Source organism: Alosa pseudoharengus, unplaced genomic scaffold (assembly GCF_046254945.1).
Source record: "Alosa pseudoharengus isolate Yale_2024_CS ecotype anadromous, Long Island Sound unplaced genomic scaffold, YU_APseudo_1.1 YU_APseudo_1.1_scf_8, whole genome shotgun sequence".
Classification (NCBI taxonomy): Eukaryota; Metazoa; Chordata; class Actinopteri; order Clupeiformes; family Clupeidae; genus Alosa; species Alosa pseudoharengus.
In genome coordinates this window covers 26,471,776-26,492,321 of record NW_027468870.1, presented here as the reverse complement: position 1 = coordinate 26,492,321, position 20,546 = coordinate 26,471,776, and the positions used below count along the sequence as shown (strand labels likewise).

Below are 20,546 nucleotides of genomic sequence, written 5' to 3'. Positions count from 1 at the left end.
CCAGCGTAGATCTTCAGGATGCTATCTAGAGGTCACCATGCCTCATACCAATGTGTGTAGTTGCCTCTTCACGTCCATACAATTCATCTGTGTATACTTCTATCCCATTATTATCCGTGCGTTTCATCTGAAATGTCCCCGGAATCATGGAGGGTTAAATCAGTTCCACTTTTCTGACCTTTGGCTCATTACCATGCCTTGCTACGGATGGGTGGCATTTATTTTCTTCCCTGTTTTATGAGTACCACATTCATACGTTCTGGTTGTTAGGTTTTTAATTGAACAAGTTCACCTAAATTACTTTTTTTACGAGTGCGGAATTACATGTGGCTAGGCTCTCTTTTTTTTCTTTCAACATTTTTTCCCCTTTTGCACCGGGTATATAAATAGGTCCCCTTTCCCCTGAGTGGTTCATTAAGTATTCAGTCTCACATTTGTCTTTATAAACCAAAAGGACATTTCCTAGCATTTAAAGCAGCTGTCAGATGGCATCTACCCCGGAGCATGAATCACTCATGGTTAAACCATACATCAGTGCCTCAGCCTTGCAACATGTACAGAGGGCACTGCAGCAGAGCAGCTTGGCTAACATTATGGGAAATATCTTTTAACCATGGGATGGTATGAATGTATTTTAGACAAGCTTGTGTGTGTAGGTAAAGTTTCCCACACCGAAAAGAAATGTATTGTATATATATTTTTAACATGGAATTAACGTGACTTAAGATTCTCAATTTTGAGGTGTTGGTTGGCAAGGGGGTAAAAATATTCTTCATTGACTTGTATACAAATTGTAGTGAATCCACATTCTTTTGTAGGCCCGTCTTGTTGCTGTTACTTAGCATGTTTATTTGCAAACAGCAAAAATAGTATACAGTGGTAGGGTGCGTGTGTGTACATGCTTGACAGTCCTCCTGACTACAAAGGTGCTGTATTGCTAGGGAGCAAGGCTAGCATCCCTATCAGCCCATGAGTATTAGCGCAAGCAGAATGTACAGGAGGAGAGGAGAGCAGTGTTGTGCATACACAAGTGTAGCGTGGATGCTGAGGAAGAGACGTATCTGGGCCATGGCAGCGTGATGTGCTGTGGGAAGCACATCTGTCCACACAGAGTAAATAATGGCAGCTGTGTGATGCACGCTCCAACATGACTCATTGGAGAGCGATCGCTTTTTTTTTTTCCCTTCTCTTTCTGTTTTGTGACACGTTCCTTTGCACTATAGCAGGAACATGCTTAAGAATCTGCTGCTTTTTTTGGCAGCGAGTCCCAACTCCTCTCAAAGTGTATGTCCTCTAGCCTAGAAATCTAGACGCACCCTAGCGGCAGCAAATGTAAATTTGCAGCCAGGGTCCTCCACAGTACTGACAGTTGTGCTTTAAATGCTTTGAATGCTTGTAGAGTATTGTGAAGAGACTGGCTTTTCCTTTACTTTACCAGCACACAGCAGTGTATCCTGAGGGTGTCTTGGGTTGAAGTCTCTCAAATATGTCCAAGCTTGAGTGACCACTCACAGTGCAGATTCAAAACAGTGCAGGTACAATTCAAAACATGTCCTAGTCTTTCTACCCTGAGTCCTGTTCCAATGGAGAGGACATCCAGCGAGATTCTAGATGACCATGGACCACACAGTAACCTGTTCTTAGTAAATGTGCTTATAGAGCATTCTGACATGAACAGTGCTCTGTTAATGCCTTGTTTTGCCTTCACTGTTTTGAAACAAACTGATGTCGGTTGTGTTTGCCATCTGAAGCTGTTGTGTTGTCCCCGTGTTGAGCAGCATAACGCGGCTCGTGGCTCCTGCAGTGAGAGGCTTCTTCTCCCTTATGATCAGCGGCTCTTTGAATGTTTCTGCTGACACTCTGAAAAACTGAGTTTTTTCGTGACATTACATTCTCTTCATCACTCAACCAGAAACCTTGCCTGTGCAGATAAGGTGACACACAGAAACCAGGGTCACAGTACCCAGCTGTTGTTGCTGCTGTTGCTGTTGTTGTTGTTGTTGTTGTTGTTGCTGTCGTTGTTGTTGTTGTCATTGTCATGGTTGTCGATGTTGATGTTCTTGTTCTTGTTTTCCTGGAAAAAATGATGCTGCTTTTTTCTCTGAGGGCATTTCCAGGTTACTGCAGCTGAAATGTGCTTTTGCACCATCTCTGGACTCTGGTGTATGTCTGAACACAGGCATTTATAACCCTCAGCCCTGCTGTCTGAATGTGTGTAGTGTCTTGGCAGACATTTTGCGGAGTGTCCAATTAAAGCAGTTTCTCCAGTCTCTGCCTGACCTTCCTCACCCACAAGCTCTAAGCCCATGCCTCATTTATGAGCGCACAAACAACACAGTTTTGCTGCTATCTCTGGCAGAGAGGAACAGCATGCAAACAAGCAAAAACTATCCATCGTTTTTATGTGCTTTAATTGGACAGTCTTGGTCTTATTATGAATGTAAACAATAATATGTAATTAGTTGTGACATCTGCCATTCATTATTTTACTATTTGAGACTTGAGAGAAGTAAAGATGGGGTCAGATGAATTAGCAAATGCAGCTATTTTGCCAACGCCTGGCAATGCCATGCGTTTTTGAGGGTGAGATGCCTCCCAGTCCTTGAGGTGCCCATCTGTGCCACTGATGCCACAGCATGGTATTATCAAGACCAAGTGCTTTATCTGCCTCGCTGTGTCACGCCTCGCCAAACCCGACTCTGGAAAGCCTCTGTGGGCTAAAACTTGCCGATTGGCCTAGCTGGATAGGCTAATTGTTGGAAAGAGTGGAGTGCCACACACAGACCCCAGGTGCCAAAGTGAGTCCAATAATGGGCTCTGAAAATAGTGCATGCCTGAGAATATAGTATGTATGTTCAAAAATGTAATGTCATTTATTTAATTTAAAGCGTACTGTACATCACGGTTAACTAACCTGCTGAGATGTCAACAAGACCAACTAACTAACTATTGAAAGTGAAAAAGTAATGGAAGTGAGTGGAAGTGCGTGCCATGCTCGTCTGCCCTACCGGCCCTAATTTTGCAAGCTCAGTTTTCACTTCAGTGAGCACAGAAAGATGTTGTGAGGGTGACACAAAACTACTAAGAGAATGAATGACATGGTGACAGAGTGTGTGTCTGTATCTGTGTGTGTGTGTATGTGTGTTTATGTGTGTGTGTGTGCATGCATATGACTGTGTGTGTGCATAACTGCGTGTGTGTGTGGTCCTGGTCCTACCCCCACCCCTCAGTATCCCCCTGTCACTGTCCTCTGTCCTGTGTGGACACTGGCTCAGGTTGGCTGACCAACTGTTAGGTCCCTAAACTCAAAAGAACTCTGGATCGAGCATCTTATTCCACAGCTGACACCACAGTGAGGGCCATTTTTAATTTTTCATTACCCCTAGTAGATCTTTTCTGTGTTTATTTACTCCTAGTAGATCTTTTCTGTGGAAACTGAGCTGGTATAGATGTTGTTTTGTGGGAATAGATTTTGTATGTGACGGGTACAGTGGTGAGAAAATGAACAGATATCATAGAAACAGGTGAAAGTTCTTTAATGTCATTGACAAAGATGTGATGTGAGATGTGATTTCACATGTAAATCTATGTGATGGGCACAGAAGTGATCTCAAAGGCATGGGCACCGTTTGAAAAGCGCTGTCATCGTTGTTGATTGGCCGAGGCCATCGGGTGGCTGGATCCAGTGTTCTTTTGAGATCCAAGTAGAACCTCACTGTGCTGGATCTCACTCCCTCCCACAGCTGCACAGTTATGGATGAGGCCATTTTTCACAGCTGGAGCTAAAATAGGCCACCACCACCACTGTGTAGACCTGCTGATGGGACATGGACCCACTGATAAATGAAGGGTGTATAATTACTCATGTATGGACTTACATAATGGGAGAATTTAAACACCAGTGACTATTCTACATCCGTTGGCATGTATGTGGGCTGTGAGTTACTGAAATGTAATTATGTTTCATAGAATACTACAGGAATCGTATGCTAAATGGGGAACATTTTTATTCATGACTGTGTGGTAGAAAAGCGGCCGCATGTAGGCTGAGGCTCATTCAGAGAGAGCTGGCTGTTTGCCTTTTTGTGTGAGTGCTCAGTATAGTGGATGAGTGGGCAGAGGATCTGTAGAGGAGCAATTAAGAGCTTCTCATTTGTAATAAAGTCTACCAGACACCTCAGGTAGCTCTGAAGCTGTTCAGTGATCTAACTAAAATGGATGAGCAGAATATTCTAGGAGAAATACCTGTAAAAGGCTACTTTCTGGATCAGTCCTCAAGATTACACAGGGATGGTTAAATGAAATGATTGTAGAGAGGGCACCACCTTGTGGTGTGGCAGGTGTATTGCGGCCACTGACTGGTCCTTTGCTTTAGTAATGGCAGTGTCTTTTGATCTGTGTGGTGTATCGGATTAAATCAAATGTGCCTCATCTGATCAGTATTCCTCTTGTCCTGGTTAGCTGCTCTGAGATGATGGAACTGCCTTACTTACTATTTCTATCATTTAATGTATTCATACATCTGAATCTATATTCATTTTGCCATCCAGTGTGTGTATACCTGTCTTAATATATATGTGTTTTATGTGATGGCATGGTGTCTCTATCTGTCTTTAAACCTACTGTATGTGTTGTGTAATAAACTGATTGATGTCTGTGTTGAGGCAGGGCTTCCCAGCTCGGTGTGTGTGTGTGTGTGTGTGTGTGTGTGTGTGTGTGTGTGTGTGTGTGTGTGTGTGTGTGTGTGTGTGTGTTCGTGTTCGTGTTCGTGTTCGGGATAGTGAGTGGTGTGTGTGCTGCTGGTTTTCCGTCCGCGTGTGATGTTGACTGACTGATACATGTTTTGGTCAGTACTGTGTGGCTGCCCGGTGGTCATGGCAGGCCTCCTCTCTCTGTCCACAGAACAGGCCGGCTGCGGTGCAGGGCTCCCAGTCCCCGCCCGTGGGCCCGCCCTCCACATGTATGAACCCGGCCCTGATGAGCGCTCCATGGGTGAGAGAGAGTGGAGGGGGGGGGGGGGTGGGGGGCAGTGCCATATCACCCCTCCTGAGCTGTAGCTATGCCGTCCGTGCCCCCATGCTCTGGGCAGTTGCTTGATGCACGCGTGCCACTTGCATTCACTCACAGGGTTCTTGCAAAGGTCGGAAAACTATGGAAAGTTATGGGCTCTGATATCCCACATTTTTCACACCTGTAAGACCAGAATCCAAAAAAGTATATACATTTTGAGAACGTTTTGGGGGGGAAAAAACTCCAATTCCAAACAGTTGATTTGTGGAAAGAGCAAGAACCCTTATTCTGCACCTGTCATCATTGCGACCATCTCACCTCATAATTGCATCACACTGGACTTACACTATCATCCGTTTACTGAGTCATTTGCACACACTGTCATCATCACATGCATCCATGGCCAAGCATGGCCGAACAATACTGTCTCACTTTTATTCGCATGGCCTGATTGCATTATGCAGGTAAGTCAGTCTCTGACTTGTTGCCGTTTTACAGTACAAATCCCGCTAGCAAATCATGACCATCATATTATGTGCAACAACCAAATGCTACATAAATGTACCAAGCTTTCGGCATGCAGTCGTCTTTGCTCTCCTAGCTCTGTAGGCTCAGCAGTACACTGCAAAAAATAATATCTTACCAAGTCTTATAGTCTTATATTAAGATAAAAAATCTAGTTAATATTGTTTTTAGTATAAAGATACTTACTTTGAGCTTTCTTGTAAGATTATTTGACTTAAAATAAGTCAAAATCTTCTTAAATTAAGATTTGCCAGTGGCGTAAGTAAATTTACCTTAAATTGTCTTAAATCTTCAATCTTATCTTAAATTAAGATTAAAATACTTACTCTACTGGCATATACATTTACTTGTTTTTATGACTTATTTTAAGTCAAATAGTCTTACAAGAGAGCTCAAAGTAAGTATCTTTTTACTAAAAACAATACTAACTAGATTTTTTGTCTTAATATACCGGTAAGATTATAACACTTGGTAAGATATCATTTTTCGCAGTGTAGCCTGGCTGTGGGATCCCTATTACCGGCCAGTCTCTCCATAGACCTCTGAAGTTCTCCTACAAAAAAGCAGCCATCTTTGACATCCGGTATCTGGCGATTTTTCCTATGGGAAAATAACATGGGGATTTTGAATTATCGCATCTTTTAAACTCTCGCGGGGATGAAAAAGTCTGAAATGTAGACGTTTTCATGAACACACTTTTGTCCTCTCCCTTCGAGTGGATACTGTGATCTCCGGTACGTGAAGGCGGCACACTTAGATTGTTGCTACCCCAGAGCTAACTTGCAATGCAACTTGCCATAGGTAGTTAGCTTTAATTAACAACCGGATCTCCTTATATGGGCAAAGATGGCCGTTTTGGTTCTTTTTTGTAGGCGAACTTCAGAGGTCTATTGTCCACCATCGCCTCAGCTCTCTGCTCTTCACTGCATCTTTGCCTGCTTTCAGCTGGGACACTTATGCCAAATAATCCGCCGCCGCTACCGCCACCGCCGATGGTGTCCATTTCCTGAACAGTATTTGTGGAATTAGAACCTGGAATTTGTGTATCTGTTGAATTATAACCAGTAACCACAGAGAGATTCCTCTCCAGTCAAACATTTCTTCTAAATCGAACACTTTGTTTGTTGAGTGGTGGAGAATAACTGCACATTAGCACTGAAAAAGTGGTCAAAAGGATTTTAGTAATGATCTGTCTAAGTAAATACTGTAAACCATTTTTCAGGGAACTCGCATTTACATATCGTTTGAAAGTGCATGAATTTCTTTTCCATTGACTGCTAACGTCTTAAACTGCCCACAGAGTGGATCATGATGGAACTTAATTGGCTTTATACCTCACAGGATGAATACCTTGCTTTACTTTTCAGCTACGCAGGACTTCCAGACTTTGCTCCAGTTTGCTAATAGATGAAGTGAAGTTCCTGCTGTGATCTGATCCGCTTTGTTCATATATTTCTCTCTCTACGCACCTCTCTGTTCCCCCTCTCCTTGTCCTCCTCTCTCTCCTCCTCCTCTCCTTCCTCTGCTTCTCGTGACAGTACCGGTACCAGGATGAAGACTCGCCGCCCCAGGACCACGGCTTCCCCCGGCTGACCAATGAGGTGCGTGCGCCGGAGCTGGTGCACGTGTCCGAGAAGAACCTGTCGGAGATCGAGAATGTGCACGGCTATGTGTCCCACTCCCACATCTCGCCACTCAAGGTCAGTGTTTCACCGTTGCTGTCGCCGGCCCGCACCACAATGCGTGTGTGTCTGCGTGGTGTCTTCCTCCTCGTCCTCTCTCTCTCTCTCTCTCTCTCTCTCTTTCTATCTCTCCCCCCCTCTTTCTCTTTCTCTCCTTCTCTTGGCCAGGAGTGTGTTCATTCACTCTGTGTGCGTCTCCCATTACTGTCCAAAGCCATTGTGGTCTCTGTGCCGAGTCTCTGGACAGCCTCTGCTAAGCCAATAAAGCCGGCCGTCTCTCTAGCCAAAGTCAAAAGTGAAAACGATTCCACGTGGGTAGGCATAGGATGACCACAACCGATCAAGTAAAGTCAGTCAGGGGGATGGCAACTAATTTATTATCTTGTGCCAAACCAAAAGTGAAATGTACCCTACACTGCTGCTGACTGAACCATTCAGGAAGTCATTTTTCACTGTGGTTCTGGTAGATACCTCATAATTATTTTACAGTTTTTAAACAAACGCTTCCTCACACAAGTGTTTAAATGTTACAAACAATGTTAGTGTAGCTTTTCATAGTACCCTAGGTTGTTGTTGCAGATCTTTTCATGTGACGTACAATTTTGGCTGTACATAGTTTGTTTTTGTCTAGTAAAGCACCTGCAAAGATCTGATCGCTGTGTGACAGAGCTGTGTACAGTCTGTTGTAGTTTAATGGGTTAGACACTAGATGGCACCTGTTTTCCAGGATGAAACACTAACCACCCAGCATGATGGTCTGATGAGTTCAGTTTACAGAACCTGATGTCTGACCTGACTGTAGTAGTCCTATAAGAGCCCTTAGGTTTTCTTTTATAGCTTACATCATCATGACCTTTGCATAGATTACGGTGAAGGAATTTAAGCACTCTTTAGTGGGGTCTTACATGTGAAGTTGATATTTTGACGAATTAATTGACTAATTCATTGGATGCTTGGATAGCAACTGTCACTGACGCCTATTTCTGTTGATTTCATTAAAAACTGGACTAAGGTGAGCTTGACCCAAACGTGTACCCTTACTCCAGTCTTAAAATAGAGCAGTCCCCTGCTGTGGGGAGTTGATATGCTAGTCGCCTCTCCAGCCAGCGTCTTCTCTGACCTCAGCCACCAGCAGGCAAGAAGACAAACTGAGAGGTCACTGTAACTCTACTGGACTTTTATCAGCTCCTTACCAGGAACAGAAATAAGACTTCACTTTCCTGCTAAAAAAGCAAAGAACACAGACATCTGCTATTCTTTCGTGAATGATTGGGAGACGCTTGCAAATGATTTCATTGGCACGTCATTGCCTCCATCTGGAAGAAGTAATTGAAAATCTGCATTTTCAGATGATGGTTCATTTTGCTAAACACAGTATTGCTCTGAGAGTAATGGAATGATAGCAGAACTCTGTTTTCGTTGCTTTGGCAACCTTGCTTCATATAAGCTCAGTGCACTCAGGTAAGTAAAGCGTAGTTTATTACATACTCAAGTGTAGAAATACTAAAATCCTCCACACACCCTCCTAGGATATGCAAAGCATTAGATTTCAAGTTTCAGATGATTTAATAACACTGCAGTCCGATGTTGACATTGTCCAGTGTTTAACAGGTAGACCAGTTGAATAGAGGATTCATGTATGGCTTTACTTGTATGCCACTGCTCCTGTGGAAAAGAGAGGACTGGTATGAAAGTTGTGGTGAACACAGAGTAGTGATCCCCATCCCCTCTGACTTGCCCCCCAGCATCATGTGAGAGGTCCTGTCTGTGTAGCTACAGTAGGCAGGTACAGGGGGCAGAGTGAGTGTCTCTATTGGGCAGAAGCTTCTTTAGCAGCAGAGGTACAGTAGGGTTTGAAATGGGATCGGTGCGGGCACAGACTTTTAGGGCGGTGCATAGAGGCTCTTCCTCATCCATGGCATGCAGGAAGTCACTGACACTCCTTCACATTCTCATTCAGCCACAACACTCCTCTCCTCCCTCTCTTCTCTTTTCTAATATTTCCTTCTCCTCCCTTCTCTTTTTGTCTCTCATCTCCACTCTCTTTTCCACTCCTCGGTTCTCCTCTACTCTCTACTTTTCTGTTCTCCTCTCTTCCCTCCTCTTTTCTCCTCTCCGTTCTTCTCTTCATGCAGTGTGACTGGGTCCTCATAATCCTTTGGTTCTTTTCCTCCCTCTCACTCATCTCCTGTTCCCTCCACGTACTCGCTAGTGATTATTGTCTTTTATTTCTCACCTGCAGCCTGCACTGGTTACCCGTTATGATCTTACATACCCGGGTGTGACAGCAGCAAACTACCTGGCAAGTTTTTCATTTATTTTTTATTTGGAAAAAAGCAAATGTGTGTTTATTTCTGTGTGCCACTGAGCTTTGTGTTACTAAAGACAAACAGGACCGGCCATTAGGCAACAATATGAGGACTGTTACTTACCACAGCCTTGACTCTCATCCAGCTTGCTTGGTATATTTATGCAGTTGGGTTTCTTTAGTAAACAGAGTATTATGCTCCAGCTGTATCAAATCCACAGGGAATCACTGAAGGATTCATCTCAGCTTCATGCTGGGTGAGGCAGGAAATTGGATTGCCTCATTCACTTCACACCTGCCTGGTGCAGACAGTTTTCCCACTTTGAAGTTGTTATAGTTAATGGTACAAGCAAGATATTACTGCCTGACATATTCAACTTGTCACTCTCAAAATGTTATAATGTTCTTATTTCATGGTCTGCTTTCACGTGCACCGAGGGTGTTTTCTCAAGTGCAGAAAGGTCCTGCCAAAAGTAAAAATGCAGTAGTTCAGGGTTATGGAGAGAGGGGTAGGCCAGTGTCTGGTATTAATATATCAAATAAGTACAGACTACCAGGGGTTTCCCTAAATTCTGATTATTTGAATAGGAAATCCTGAATGGAAACACTTGAAATTCAAGTGGAATAAGAAATGTATTTACTTGGATTAACACTCGATTTGCACAGGATAAAATGTGAGGTTGTTGAAAACCGATTTCTGCACATCAGAATTGTTTCCATGAAAGCTGGTTTGTCAGCCTTAAATGTTTAAACACACCGTTGTTCACAACTCCTTACAACAAATTTTTAATTCCCAAAACACACTCGCATTTTTTTTGAAGCAAATGTATAATGAATGCATTTAAAATATGTGAATGAGTTGGATGGAATGCAGTGGAATGGCATGGAGGTGGAAGCCCAGCTGCTGACGCCATGGTGATAAGGATGCTTTTCTGTCTGAGCCCATCTCTTATCCCTCCACCTCAGCTCTACCTCCGGGCGTCCATTCCTTTCAAAGAGCTGGGTGGGTGGTGAGATGGGCCGTATATGAAAATGGAATCTGATTGCTTTATCAGAGCTTGTGTACCTTAATGAACACTTACAGTATGTACCTGCGTAGCGGATGTGCATTGATAGAGACAGAGACTTTGCCCATTTCCTCAGCACCATTCAAGGCAAATAAAATCACTTTGACTCTTGGCTGAAAGTAATTTCCAAGTCTGTATGGTAGTGGAAGAAAGCGGATGTCGATCCGTTATGCGGAAGAAGACTAGCTGAAACAGCAGTTTCATTCTATTATACATGAGCCACATACACCCTAAAGAGCAGGAATGTGCTATTCCCTATCAGTTCGCTGGCCTTGGGACCAGCGGTGAAGAATAGTTTTAATAAAATTCTCTAATTGGACAGACCCTAAGACCCAAAACGAAAAGAGAAAAGGTTATATCTCAGCTTCCTTTAGTCTTAAATTGTTGTATAATGTATTTTCACTACTTTGTTTGATACAAGGAATCCAATTTTGATATGTTCTTCTTATTTTAAATCCATTTAAATCTATTATCATAGTCATATTTAGCTCATAAACTGTCAATATCTCTGAAAAAGTCACATTGAAATATTACTCATGTCCCTAGACCCATATTTTACCTCCAAGGTATGCTTTTCTTTGTTGATTGGACAGGTCATTATCACTATAGTGTCAAAAATCATATGTTGTGACCAAAAGGACCATTGTTGAGGCCTTAAATAAACACAAATTCAGAACTATGCCACAGTGAAAAGTTACAGTATATTAGGCTTTTCTTTAACCATAGACTTTCTAATGAGCAGCACTCAAAAAATCCTCCATAGAAACGGCAATATGGCAGTTGTCTACGCAAATCACACCCCTTCCGCGGCAAAATGTTGACATGTGAATACATTGAGCCAATAATGTGGTGTGTTGTGAAGACATCATGCCAATCATGTGTTGTGATCTCAGTGCTGGAGCAAGATTGGTGTCGTGAAGCCTTGCACACGTGCATTTCTGCCAAAATGGATGAGTGCCCAAAAAGCGTTGCAATATGGCCGCCGAGTGGAGCGACTTGCCTAAAAGGACTTTGCTTAAACATCATGTATTTATTCAAAGATTTTTGGTTTCACTCATTATGACCGCCGCGCGGCGAAGCGGCGGTCATATAGGTTTAGTCAGATTTTTTATTTTTTTTTTATTTTTCGCATGTCCAAATTTCAAGGATTCCCGGGACACTGAAAGACCGGGGTAGACGAAACTTAGTGGGCATGTAACCCCATATGGATAGCATGGAACCATCGTTTTTCGTTTTGATCTGTAGCCCCCCCGCTGGACTGCACCCCCCGAAAGGAAGGTAGGGCAGACACAGTTTTCTTTGAATATCTCGAGGTTTAGGAGGACCATTTTTTTTGTATGTTGATCTCAAGGGGCCATGTCAACCCATTCCATAACCACTCATTTCATGTATAGTGCCACCTAGTTAAACACAAAAAAGTAAAAATGAGGTGTTGTAATCGCAGGTATCTGTGACCTAACATAGTCAAAACTGCACGAAATTGGAAGTGTAGGATCATTATGACACCCTCTGAATGCACGCCAAGTTTCGTGGAATTCCGTTCATGGGGGGCCACACAAAAAATGAATTTGTTACTATACACCAACTGGCCTGTAGGTGGCCGGAGACAGTTTTCTGTGAATATCTCGAGAACCGTAGGGCCTAGGAGGTCCACCTTTTTTTTGTATGTTGGTCTTAAGGGGGCATGTCAACCCATCCCATTACCACTTATTTCATGTATAGCGCCACCTAGTTAAAAATTAAAAAGCAAAAAATTAGGTCACAATATCTCTGGCTGACATGGTCAAAACTGCACGAAATTGAAAGTGTAGGATTATTATGACACCCTCCGAATGCATGCCAAGTTTTGTGAACTTTCGTTCATGGGGGGCCTTACAATAAAGTAATTTATGTGTACATTTAGTGATCGTACACCAAAAAGGATTCCCGGGACACTGAAAGACCGGGGTACACGAAACTTGGTGGGCATGTAACCCCACATGGATAGCATGGAACCATCGTTTTTCGTTTTGATCTGTACCCCCGCTGTACTGGACCCTCTGAAAGGAGGGTAGGGCAGACACAGTTTCCTGTGAATATCTTCAGAACCGTAGGGCCTAGGATGACCAATTTTTTCCGTATGTTTGCCTCCAGGGGTCAACCCATTCCATGTGCACACATGTGCATAAACAGATACTCACGCACACACATACATTCACAGTAATCATACATATGACACATACTCACACAGTAGACATATGTACGCATGCATGCACATGCACAAACACACATACGCAGGCAAACACACAAGCACACACACACACACACACACACACACACACACACACACACCCACACACATAAACATAAACGTGTACACGCACACATGCACACAATTCAAGAATTTCTCAGAATTATGAACAGGCAAGATGGGGGTGGGGTTGTATAAAATGAATGTTACATGTGAAATCTATGAACTAATCATGTTTTGGTACTTGTTGTCTAGCACAGTGTTTCCCAAAGTCTGGGTCGCTACCCACGGGTGGGTCGCAGGAGATTTTATTTGGGTCGCCAGCACAATTTATGTTGTGTTATAGGCCAAATCAACCATTTGCCATTTTATACCAGGAAAGCTAACAGTCTTCTATAGGGTGTAGTTTGTTAACTACAGTACCACAGTCACGGCTTTGTCATAAAAGCTCATGAAACTGGCGCATGAAACTGGGGGATGAACGCATCGCAGAGGGGGTGCCAAAGCATGGATATCTACCTCTCAAAATGAAACCGTTCTGTGGGACGCCTGCAATGTAGGCTACCTCGCAGTTGCAAACGGCAAGCGACATGAATCCGCCTATTTGCGCGAACATTAACAGATACCAGCTCCTCAACTTTACCGATTAAAATCTAGTGACCGTGCTGTCAACTAAAGCAGACATCCCGGAAATAAGGCCATTCAATTTGCATGTAGATAGTTTCGATTGTAGATGCAATCTTTAAAGTTAATAGCAACCTCCTCACATTCTTATTTCTGATTTAAAAAGCACAACAGTGCATTATATTAGGCTACAATTTAAATGGACATTTTAAACAATATTCCTCTCGTTTTCTACCTTGCTAACTCCAAAGTAAAGGCTCATTCTTCCGGCTATTGCGCAAAAACCTCTTGTTCTGATATAACGACTATACAATATAATATAATACAACAATACAATATAACGACTTGAGTTATCTGCTGTTTACATTGGAATTGACGTCCACAGTGTTATGGACCCATTTGTCTGCAACGCGACTTAGCCTACAACATTTTTTTAGAAATACAGGTTACTATGACGAATGATGTAGTAGTCATTTCCAACTTTTCACGCTGATGGCGCTCAAAATGCAACACAACCGTGTTCAAAGCAGGATCTATCTATCTAGATCCTATAGCAATGTATGGTTGGGGGAGGCATAGAAAAGTTGGAGAACCTGTGGCCTAAAACAATATTGGTGGTTGCAAGGGTAGATTTGAAGTGGAACGGGTCGCGATGGTCCAGATACCAGTGAGAATTGAGTGTGGATAATGCAATTTAGTGAGACAGTTAGAATCATATAGGCCTTTCAGCGTGATTTATTTTTGTGGAAAAAATGTGCTGGACTGGGCGGCGGTCATATTTTGTATTGCTCTGCGGTACATCTAGTTATTAGTACAGCCTCCCTCACACTTGCACAATGTGGTCCAGCTCGGTGGCACTTACAGTTGCCCATACAGGCAACCCCACAGCCACAGTTGAGGACGAGTGAGCATCCCTTGCTGGCATCTTCCAGATCTGTCCAATATGGCACCCAGACTTTGGTTCTGTCATTCCATTCCAAACCCCAACCTCACTGGGGTCTGGAATCTCTGGAGTTTTGGAGAGGAACTGCTTCCAGACAAAAGCTGCAGTGTGCAGGGCACGCTTTCCATGCTGGAATAAGGCATGATGTGTCAGAGGGATTGAATCCAGGGACTTCAAGGTCATGAGTGAAATCCGGGTTTCATTGACTGACTCGACACCACAGTTCTTACTATACATGATTACAGTCCAGCATTTGAGAACGTGCACTGATTCCAGTGTATGGCTGGTTGGGTCTTGGTGATCAGAATGAGGGTGTCGGTGACTTCTGGGTAAGCTGCCCACACAATCCATGCAGTTTTTTGCTAATTCTATACATTGCTGATACAACGTCACTTCATGTGAACGCATGGAAGAGGGGCAATGCTTGGCATTTTTGAGGTGCCAGCATTTCTGAGATGTGGTGGATTGGAATATCTTTATATGCCTTCCCTGATCCAAATCCAATCCACAGCTCTGAGAGTCCTAACTCCTGGAACAGATTGATGGCCAGCACAGCCACATCACTATCTACTGCCGGTAAGCCTTGGTGTGACCCTGTTCGGCAGCATGATGTAAATGTAGCATCATTTGTGTGTCATGATGTAAATGTAGCATCATTTGTGCTTCATCTTCCTGACATGGTGACAATGCTTCTAGGTCAGTAGGTTTGTCACTAAGATACCTCTGCCAAAGGAGCTCAATGGCAGAAGTTCCTCAAGGACCGTCAAAATAAAGATGAGCTGTTTCAGTACATCAGTGAGGAACTTCAGAAGACCACAGCTGGCTCAAAGTACCACCTCCTCACAACAAAGACTAACTTGGTCCTGAGCAACAAACCTACTGACCTAGAAGCATTGTCACAATGTCAGGAAGAGGAAGGCCATCAATCTGTTCCAGGAGTTCTCAGAGCTCAGAGCTGTGGATTGGATTTGGATCAGGGAAGGCATATAAAGATATTCCAATCCACCACATCTCAGAAATGCTGGGACCTCAAAAATGTCAAGCACTACCCCTCTTCCACGTTCACATGATGTGACGTTGTATCAGCAATGTATGGAATTGGCAAAAAAAAGCATGAAATGCGTGGGCAGCTTACCCAGAAGTCACTGGCACCCTCATTCTGATTACCCAAGACCCAACCAGCCTCACACTGGAATCAGTGCACATGCAAGTTCTCAAACGCTGGACTATACAGTAAGAACTGCGGTATCGAGTCAGTCAATGAAACCCGGAAGCTTCTTTTCACTCATGGCCTCAAATCCCTGGATTCAATTCCCCCGACCCATCATGCCTTATTCCAGCATGGAAAGCGTGCCCTGCACGCTCCAGCTTTTGTCTGGAAGCAGTCCCTCTCTAGCCTCGTGAGACCATCCTGATTTCGGTAGTTTCAGATTTTCACTCACAGATCAGTCTGGCATCTCTCCGATAAAGAAAATTTGGAGCAGTTCGCCAAGCGAACGTCCAATCAGCGTTGGTTTTGAGGCGGGTTTAGGTATGACGCAACGAGAAGCTACTGTTCAATCTAAACAACATGGCGACTTCCACGGATGAGATGAGCATAGCTATCGTTTCGAAGTTTTATCCGAATATATTTTAGTATTCCTGGGGAAGCTAGGAGTCTCTGCAATGTAGCTGGGAGGAATGAAGGACACAGACATCCTCCACGGCCAATTCAAGTTAGTGTTTGGTAGCACTGAATCTTAGTTACTTAACAAGAAGGAATATGCTTTCTTCAGACGTGTAGCCTACCATGAAAACTTGGTGGGGGATTGTCGTTGATGAGGTTCATGTCACATACAAATAGTACGTTTAAAAACGTTAACGTTAGCTACTTATCTAACTTGTATGTTAAAAGATGGCATTAGAAGAACGCTTCGTTTATCTGATTGGTTGATTTGGACCGACCAACATAGGTGGTGATAGACAGATGGTTTATCCATTCAGCTAACTAGTATTTTCGCCCCTTCCCCAAACATTCTCCAACGGAAAGTTCCCAGATGGATATGCGGAGCAAATGCGAAGCAATCCATCTGGCGGAGTCAGGTTGACGGATCTGACGGAGTCCTCTTCAAAACTCCAGCGATTCCAGACCCCATTGAGTGGGGTTGGGAATGGAATGACAGAACCAAAGTCTGGGTGCCATACTGGACAGATCTGGAATATCCCAGCAAGGGATGCTCACTCCTCCTCAACTGTGGCTGTGTGGTTGCCTGTATAGTGTACTATACTGAGCTGGACTTTGCTGTACCACATTGTGCAAGTGTGAGGGAAGCTGTAATGATGAAGAGTGAAACCAATAAATATACATGATGTTTAAGTATGAATTGTTTTTTTGTGTTATTTGACTAAAATGTAATATTGATCCTTAACATGGTGAAAAGCCTAATATAACTTTTCACTGTGGCATAGTTCTGAAGTTGTGTTTATTTAAGGCCTCAACAATGGTCCTTTTGGTAACAACATGTGATTTTTGACACTATAGTGATAGTGACTTGTCCAATCAACAAAGAAAAGCATACCTTGGAGTTAAAAAATATGGGTCTAGGGACCTGAGTATTTCAATGTGACTTTTTCAGAGATATTGACAGTTTATGAGCTAAATATGACTATAATACTACATGGAAATGGACTTAAAATAAGAAGAACATATCAAAATTGGATTCCTTGTATCAAACAAAGTAGAGAAAATACATTATACAACAATTTAAGACTAAAGGAAGCTGAGATATAACCTTTTCTCTTTTCGGCGGGGGCCATTTTGGATTTTATGGATAACTGCCACTAGTGGGGCCACCCCAACTTGTATCCATGGATTTTTGAAAACCTTAGGCCTATACCTAACACCCTGCCAACACCCAATCAAAAACTTATCCAGAAGTGCCCAATTTTCATGAATTGCATTGTAGCTATAAGTGATGTACATCTATACACTGCATTATTCATTGGTTAAACTTTGACTGGAATAGTTGCTGCCCCAAGACAAACTGTCCACAGACACACAACCCCTACCACAAAGAACATAATTAAAATCATAGACTGTATATATACAAATAGTATTAGTCATAATATACATTCAAATAGTCCAGGTGTTTAAAAGGAGTTTTCCCTTTACTACACTATAATCTTTTGTAAGTTTTAGGCCTGGAACATTGTACAGCAACTTAAAGGAATAGTTCTGTCTAAGAACAACAGCTTCTGTGCTACTGTGGAGAGAGTTGTATTTTCAACTTTGTAAGTGTATAAAAAGGGTATAAAAAAGGCTGTCAGTGCTTTACCTATTTTTCGACGCCATCTTGCTAGGACCCCTCTCGCAAGATGGCAGCGATGGGTGGCGACTGGAAGAATAGTCAGTGCATTACCTTATCACTCCTACAGTCACTGCCATCTTGTGAGGATTTCTAGCAAGATGGCAGCGAACAGGAAATGCACTGACTGCGCAACAGTCCTTTCATACCCTTTCTGTACACTCACAAAGTTAAAAACACTTTGGTTTGTCTGCAGGGACCCTCTCCACAGTAGCACAGCAGTGTAATGATATTTTGAGTCTAGTCAGTGCCTTAAAGTAGCAATTTACTTTGACATAGTGAGCTTGCCCCCAAGGCTATGCGATATGCCTATTTTCCTTGCTAATGCACATTCCAGTCTTACTCAAAACTACTTTGACTTACGTCATTTTGGTCCCCAATGAAAGTTCACGATGGTTATTATCCCAAAATAGACCATTGCTCTTAGACCAGATTATTCCTTTTAATAGTATTCGTAGCTTGTCCTGCTGTTGCAAACTAGAAAATGAGGTTGAAACATGGCACGTCTCCCACCCCATGTAAGGCTTCTGTTCCGCCAAGCCTCCATGATGGGCTGGAGAAGAGCGGCGAGCCTCAGCAGGTGACGGGCATTTATCAGCGAGATCATTAGCATGCTGGAGCAGCCTGTCTCTGAGCCGAGCCTCCCGCAGAGGAGCAAGAACCCGCCTCTTGATTGTCACTTCCCCTCGTCTCTCCTGTTGAAATAATTACAGTGGAGCCCCCCCCCCCCCGCCCTCCAACCACCCACCCCCACACCCGCAACCCACTCACCCCTCTGTCTCAGCCTCAGCGTGAGGCCTTGATTGTGGCATGTCATTGTGTGGCTTGTGTGGAGAGTGACAGGAGTGAGAGGAGGGCTGTAGAAGGCACATGAAACTTAGTCTAGTGTGGGAGAGAAAAGGAGGAAGGAGTTTAGTGTCGATTTGGTGTTGTACTGTACGCCATGCCATGTGCTCCGCTGGGATTATGGTTCAGAGCACAGCTGTGTGTTCTCTCCATGCCCACCTCTGCCAGAATTTGTCTGGTTTAGCGCCAGTCCTGGGTGGGATAAGTGACTCTGGCTCGGCTTTCTCTTCCAGACAATACCCGTTTCTGACGTCAAGCCTTACTGACGGTTGTTCTCGATAGACGAGATTCTTCTGACCTTGTATGACTGGACGTGAATGCACTTCTTTTAGCACCTTTCTGGCCATCCTCTGGGCTTTGAGTCATCCAGGGGAGAACTTCAACATAGCTTTTTTTTTTTTTTTTTTTTTTCAAAAGGATTTATTAAAAAATACATACTGGCTGAAGAGTGAACTTGGGTGATTAAAAAAATTAAATGTGTGGAGTCATTCTTCTCTTATCATTATTAGGTATTATTGTGTGTCACTGAAACGTTCCAGAACTGCACAAGAAGACTTTTGAGTTTCCCAAATTAGCATACTAATTGTTTTCGGTGTCTCATTTTTCTCCTATCAATCTGACTAAAGCCCTACAGTTCCAAGACCTCGGGCATGATCGTAATGAATTTAGCGTTAAATTGATTAGATGAAACCCATTACTCCGTCTGAAGGCGTACAGCCCTGAAAGGTCTGCAGGGCTTGTGTCTCCTGAGAGCACTTCACACTCATAGTCAGAGTATCTGTCACGTTTGGGGATCAGACATGTGTGAAGTAATGGTCAGTAAGAAGACTTCTAATGGCCTTAAGTAAAGTTCTCTCTAAGTAACAAGGGCTGATCTGTTGATAAAGTATCACAGGGCTTCTTTCGTTTCTCTTTTCCAGTAGTATTAAAACAAAATACAATTCTATTCAACTGAGTTCCCATATTTAATATATATGTTCTTATTCATCGCTGGTAAAGGATGTTATTGACTGCCACTATTGAAAAATCTTGCAAGCTGAAGTTCTAGATATACAGAAAACACAGTTTACTGCATTATTATTTGTAATGTTATGCTGCACTGCAGCCAAGCATGGATAATGAGATAACCCTGCCTTTTCTGTCCTCTAAGTCCAATAGATTCAAGTTGGTGTCAGATGTGACATGCTAGTTCAAAGCTTGTACATGGGCTTTACAGTCTGAGGGTTCACTGAGTGGCATATCCTTGAGGTTTTTGTAGAAATGTTTCAAGTCTTCATGTGGCTTCATGTGAATGGGAAGTTTTTTCCTCCCTTCACAATTAATGTAAAATCTCTGCTGGCTTAGTATTCATGCCATATCTGTCCCCTTGTTGAGGGTGACCTTCTTAGCATCTGTTGTGTATTGTGAATGAGACACTCATAAATACTGCAATACAAATCTGCCTTGTAAAACTGTACCCGCCTGATTACAGTATAAGGCTTTTAATAAGGATATTTATCAACATAATGAAATAAAAAAGACAGCAGACAATAAAATTGGATTGCTGACATTTCCTGAAACATCACTGGAATGTTTTTGAGTAGTGTTTGCAGTTCTGTTGTTGCCTGCCAGTTGTTTACACCATGTGTTGGTTGCTGGAGAAGTGCAATAATGTGTTCATGGCAGTTGCTTGGATACCATTCAGGAATAATGGTAATAATCAAGACTGACCTTTAGCTGCTGCTACAGCTACAACATCTTGCTGCCATTTGAGGGCGTAAGCTTTTCAGCAATAGAACATGACCCTACACATTTTCTCTTGGATAAATAACACAAGGCCCTGTGTCTCACAGCACTGTGAAGACAAGAGTCAGACGTTACTGTTACTGATTTAAAGTGTGTAGTTGCAGTCCCTTTGTGTAGTTTTTTTCTACTGTCTGTCTTTCTACATAATGCATTAAAGTAGTACCTTTGTTGTATTGTGGACT

General features: G+C 43.0%; 1 protein-coding gene across 9 annotated transcripts in view; it reads left to right on the top strand.

The window, feature by feature from the left end:
- dlg2 (discs, large homolog 2 (Drosophila)) overlaps positions 1 to 20,546 on the top strand; it is a 185,470-nt gene that overhangs the window by 65,185 nt on the left and 99,739 nt on the right. For 8 of the 9 annotated variants that reach the window (XM_076274521.1, XM_076274523.1, XM_076274524.1 and 5 more), the window contains 3 exons: positions 4,903 to 4,992; positions 7,074 to 7,235; positions 9,460 to 9,519. In XM_076274521.1, coding sequence (XP_076130636.1) covers positions 4,903 to 4,992; positions 7,074 to 7,235; positions 9,460 to 9,519 — 312 coding nt within the window. The remainder of the gene's footprint in view (positions 1 to 4,902; positions 4,993 to 7,073; positions 7,236 to 9,459; positions 9,520 to 20,546) is intronic. The other variant, XM_076274522.1, reaches the window with a different exon arrangement.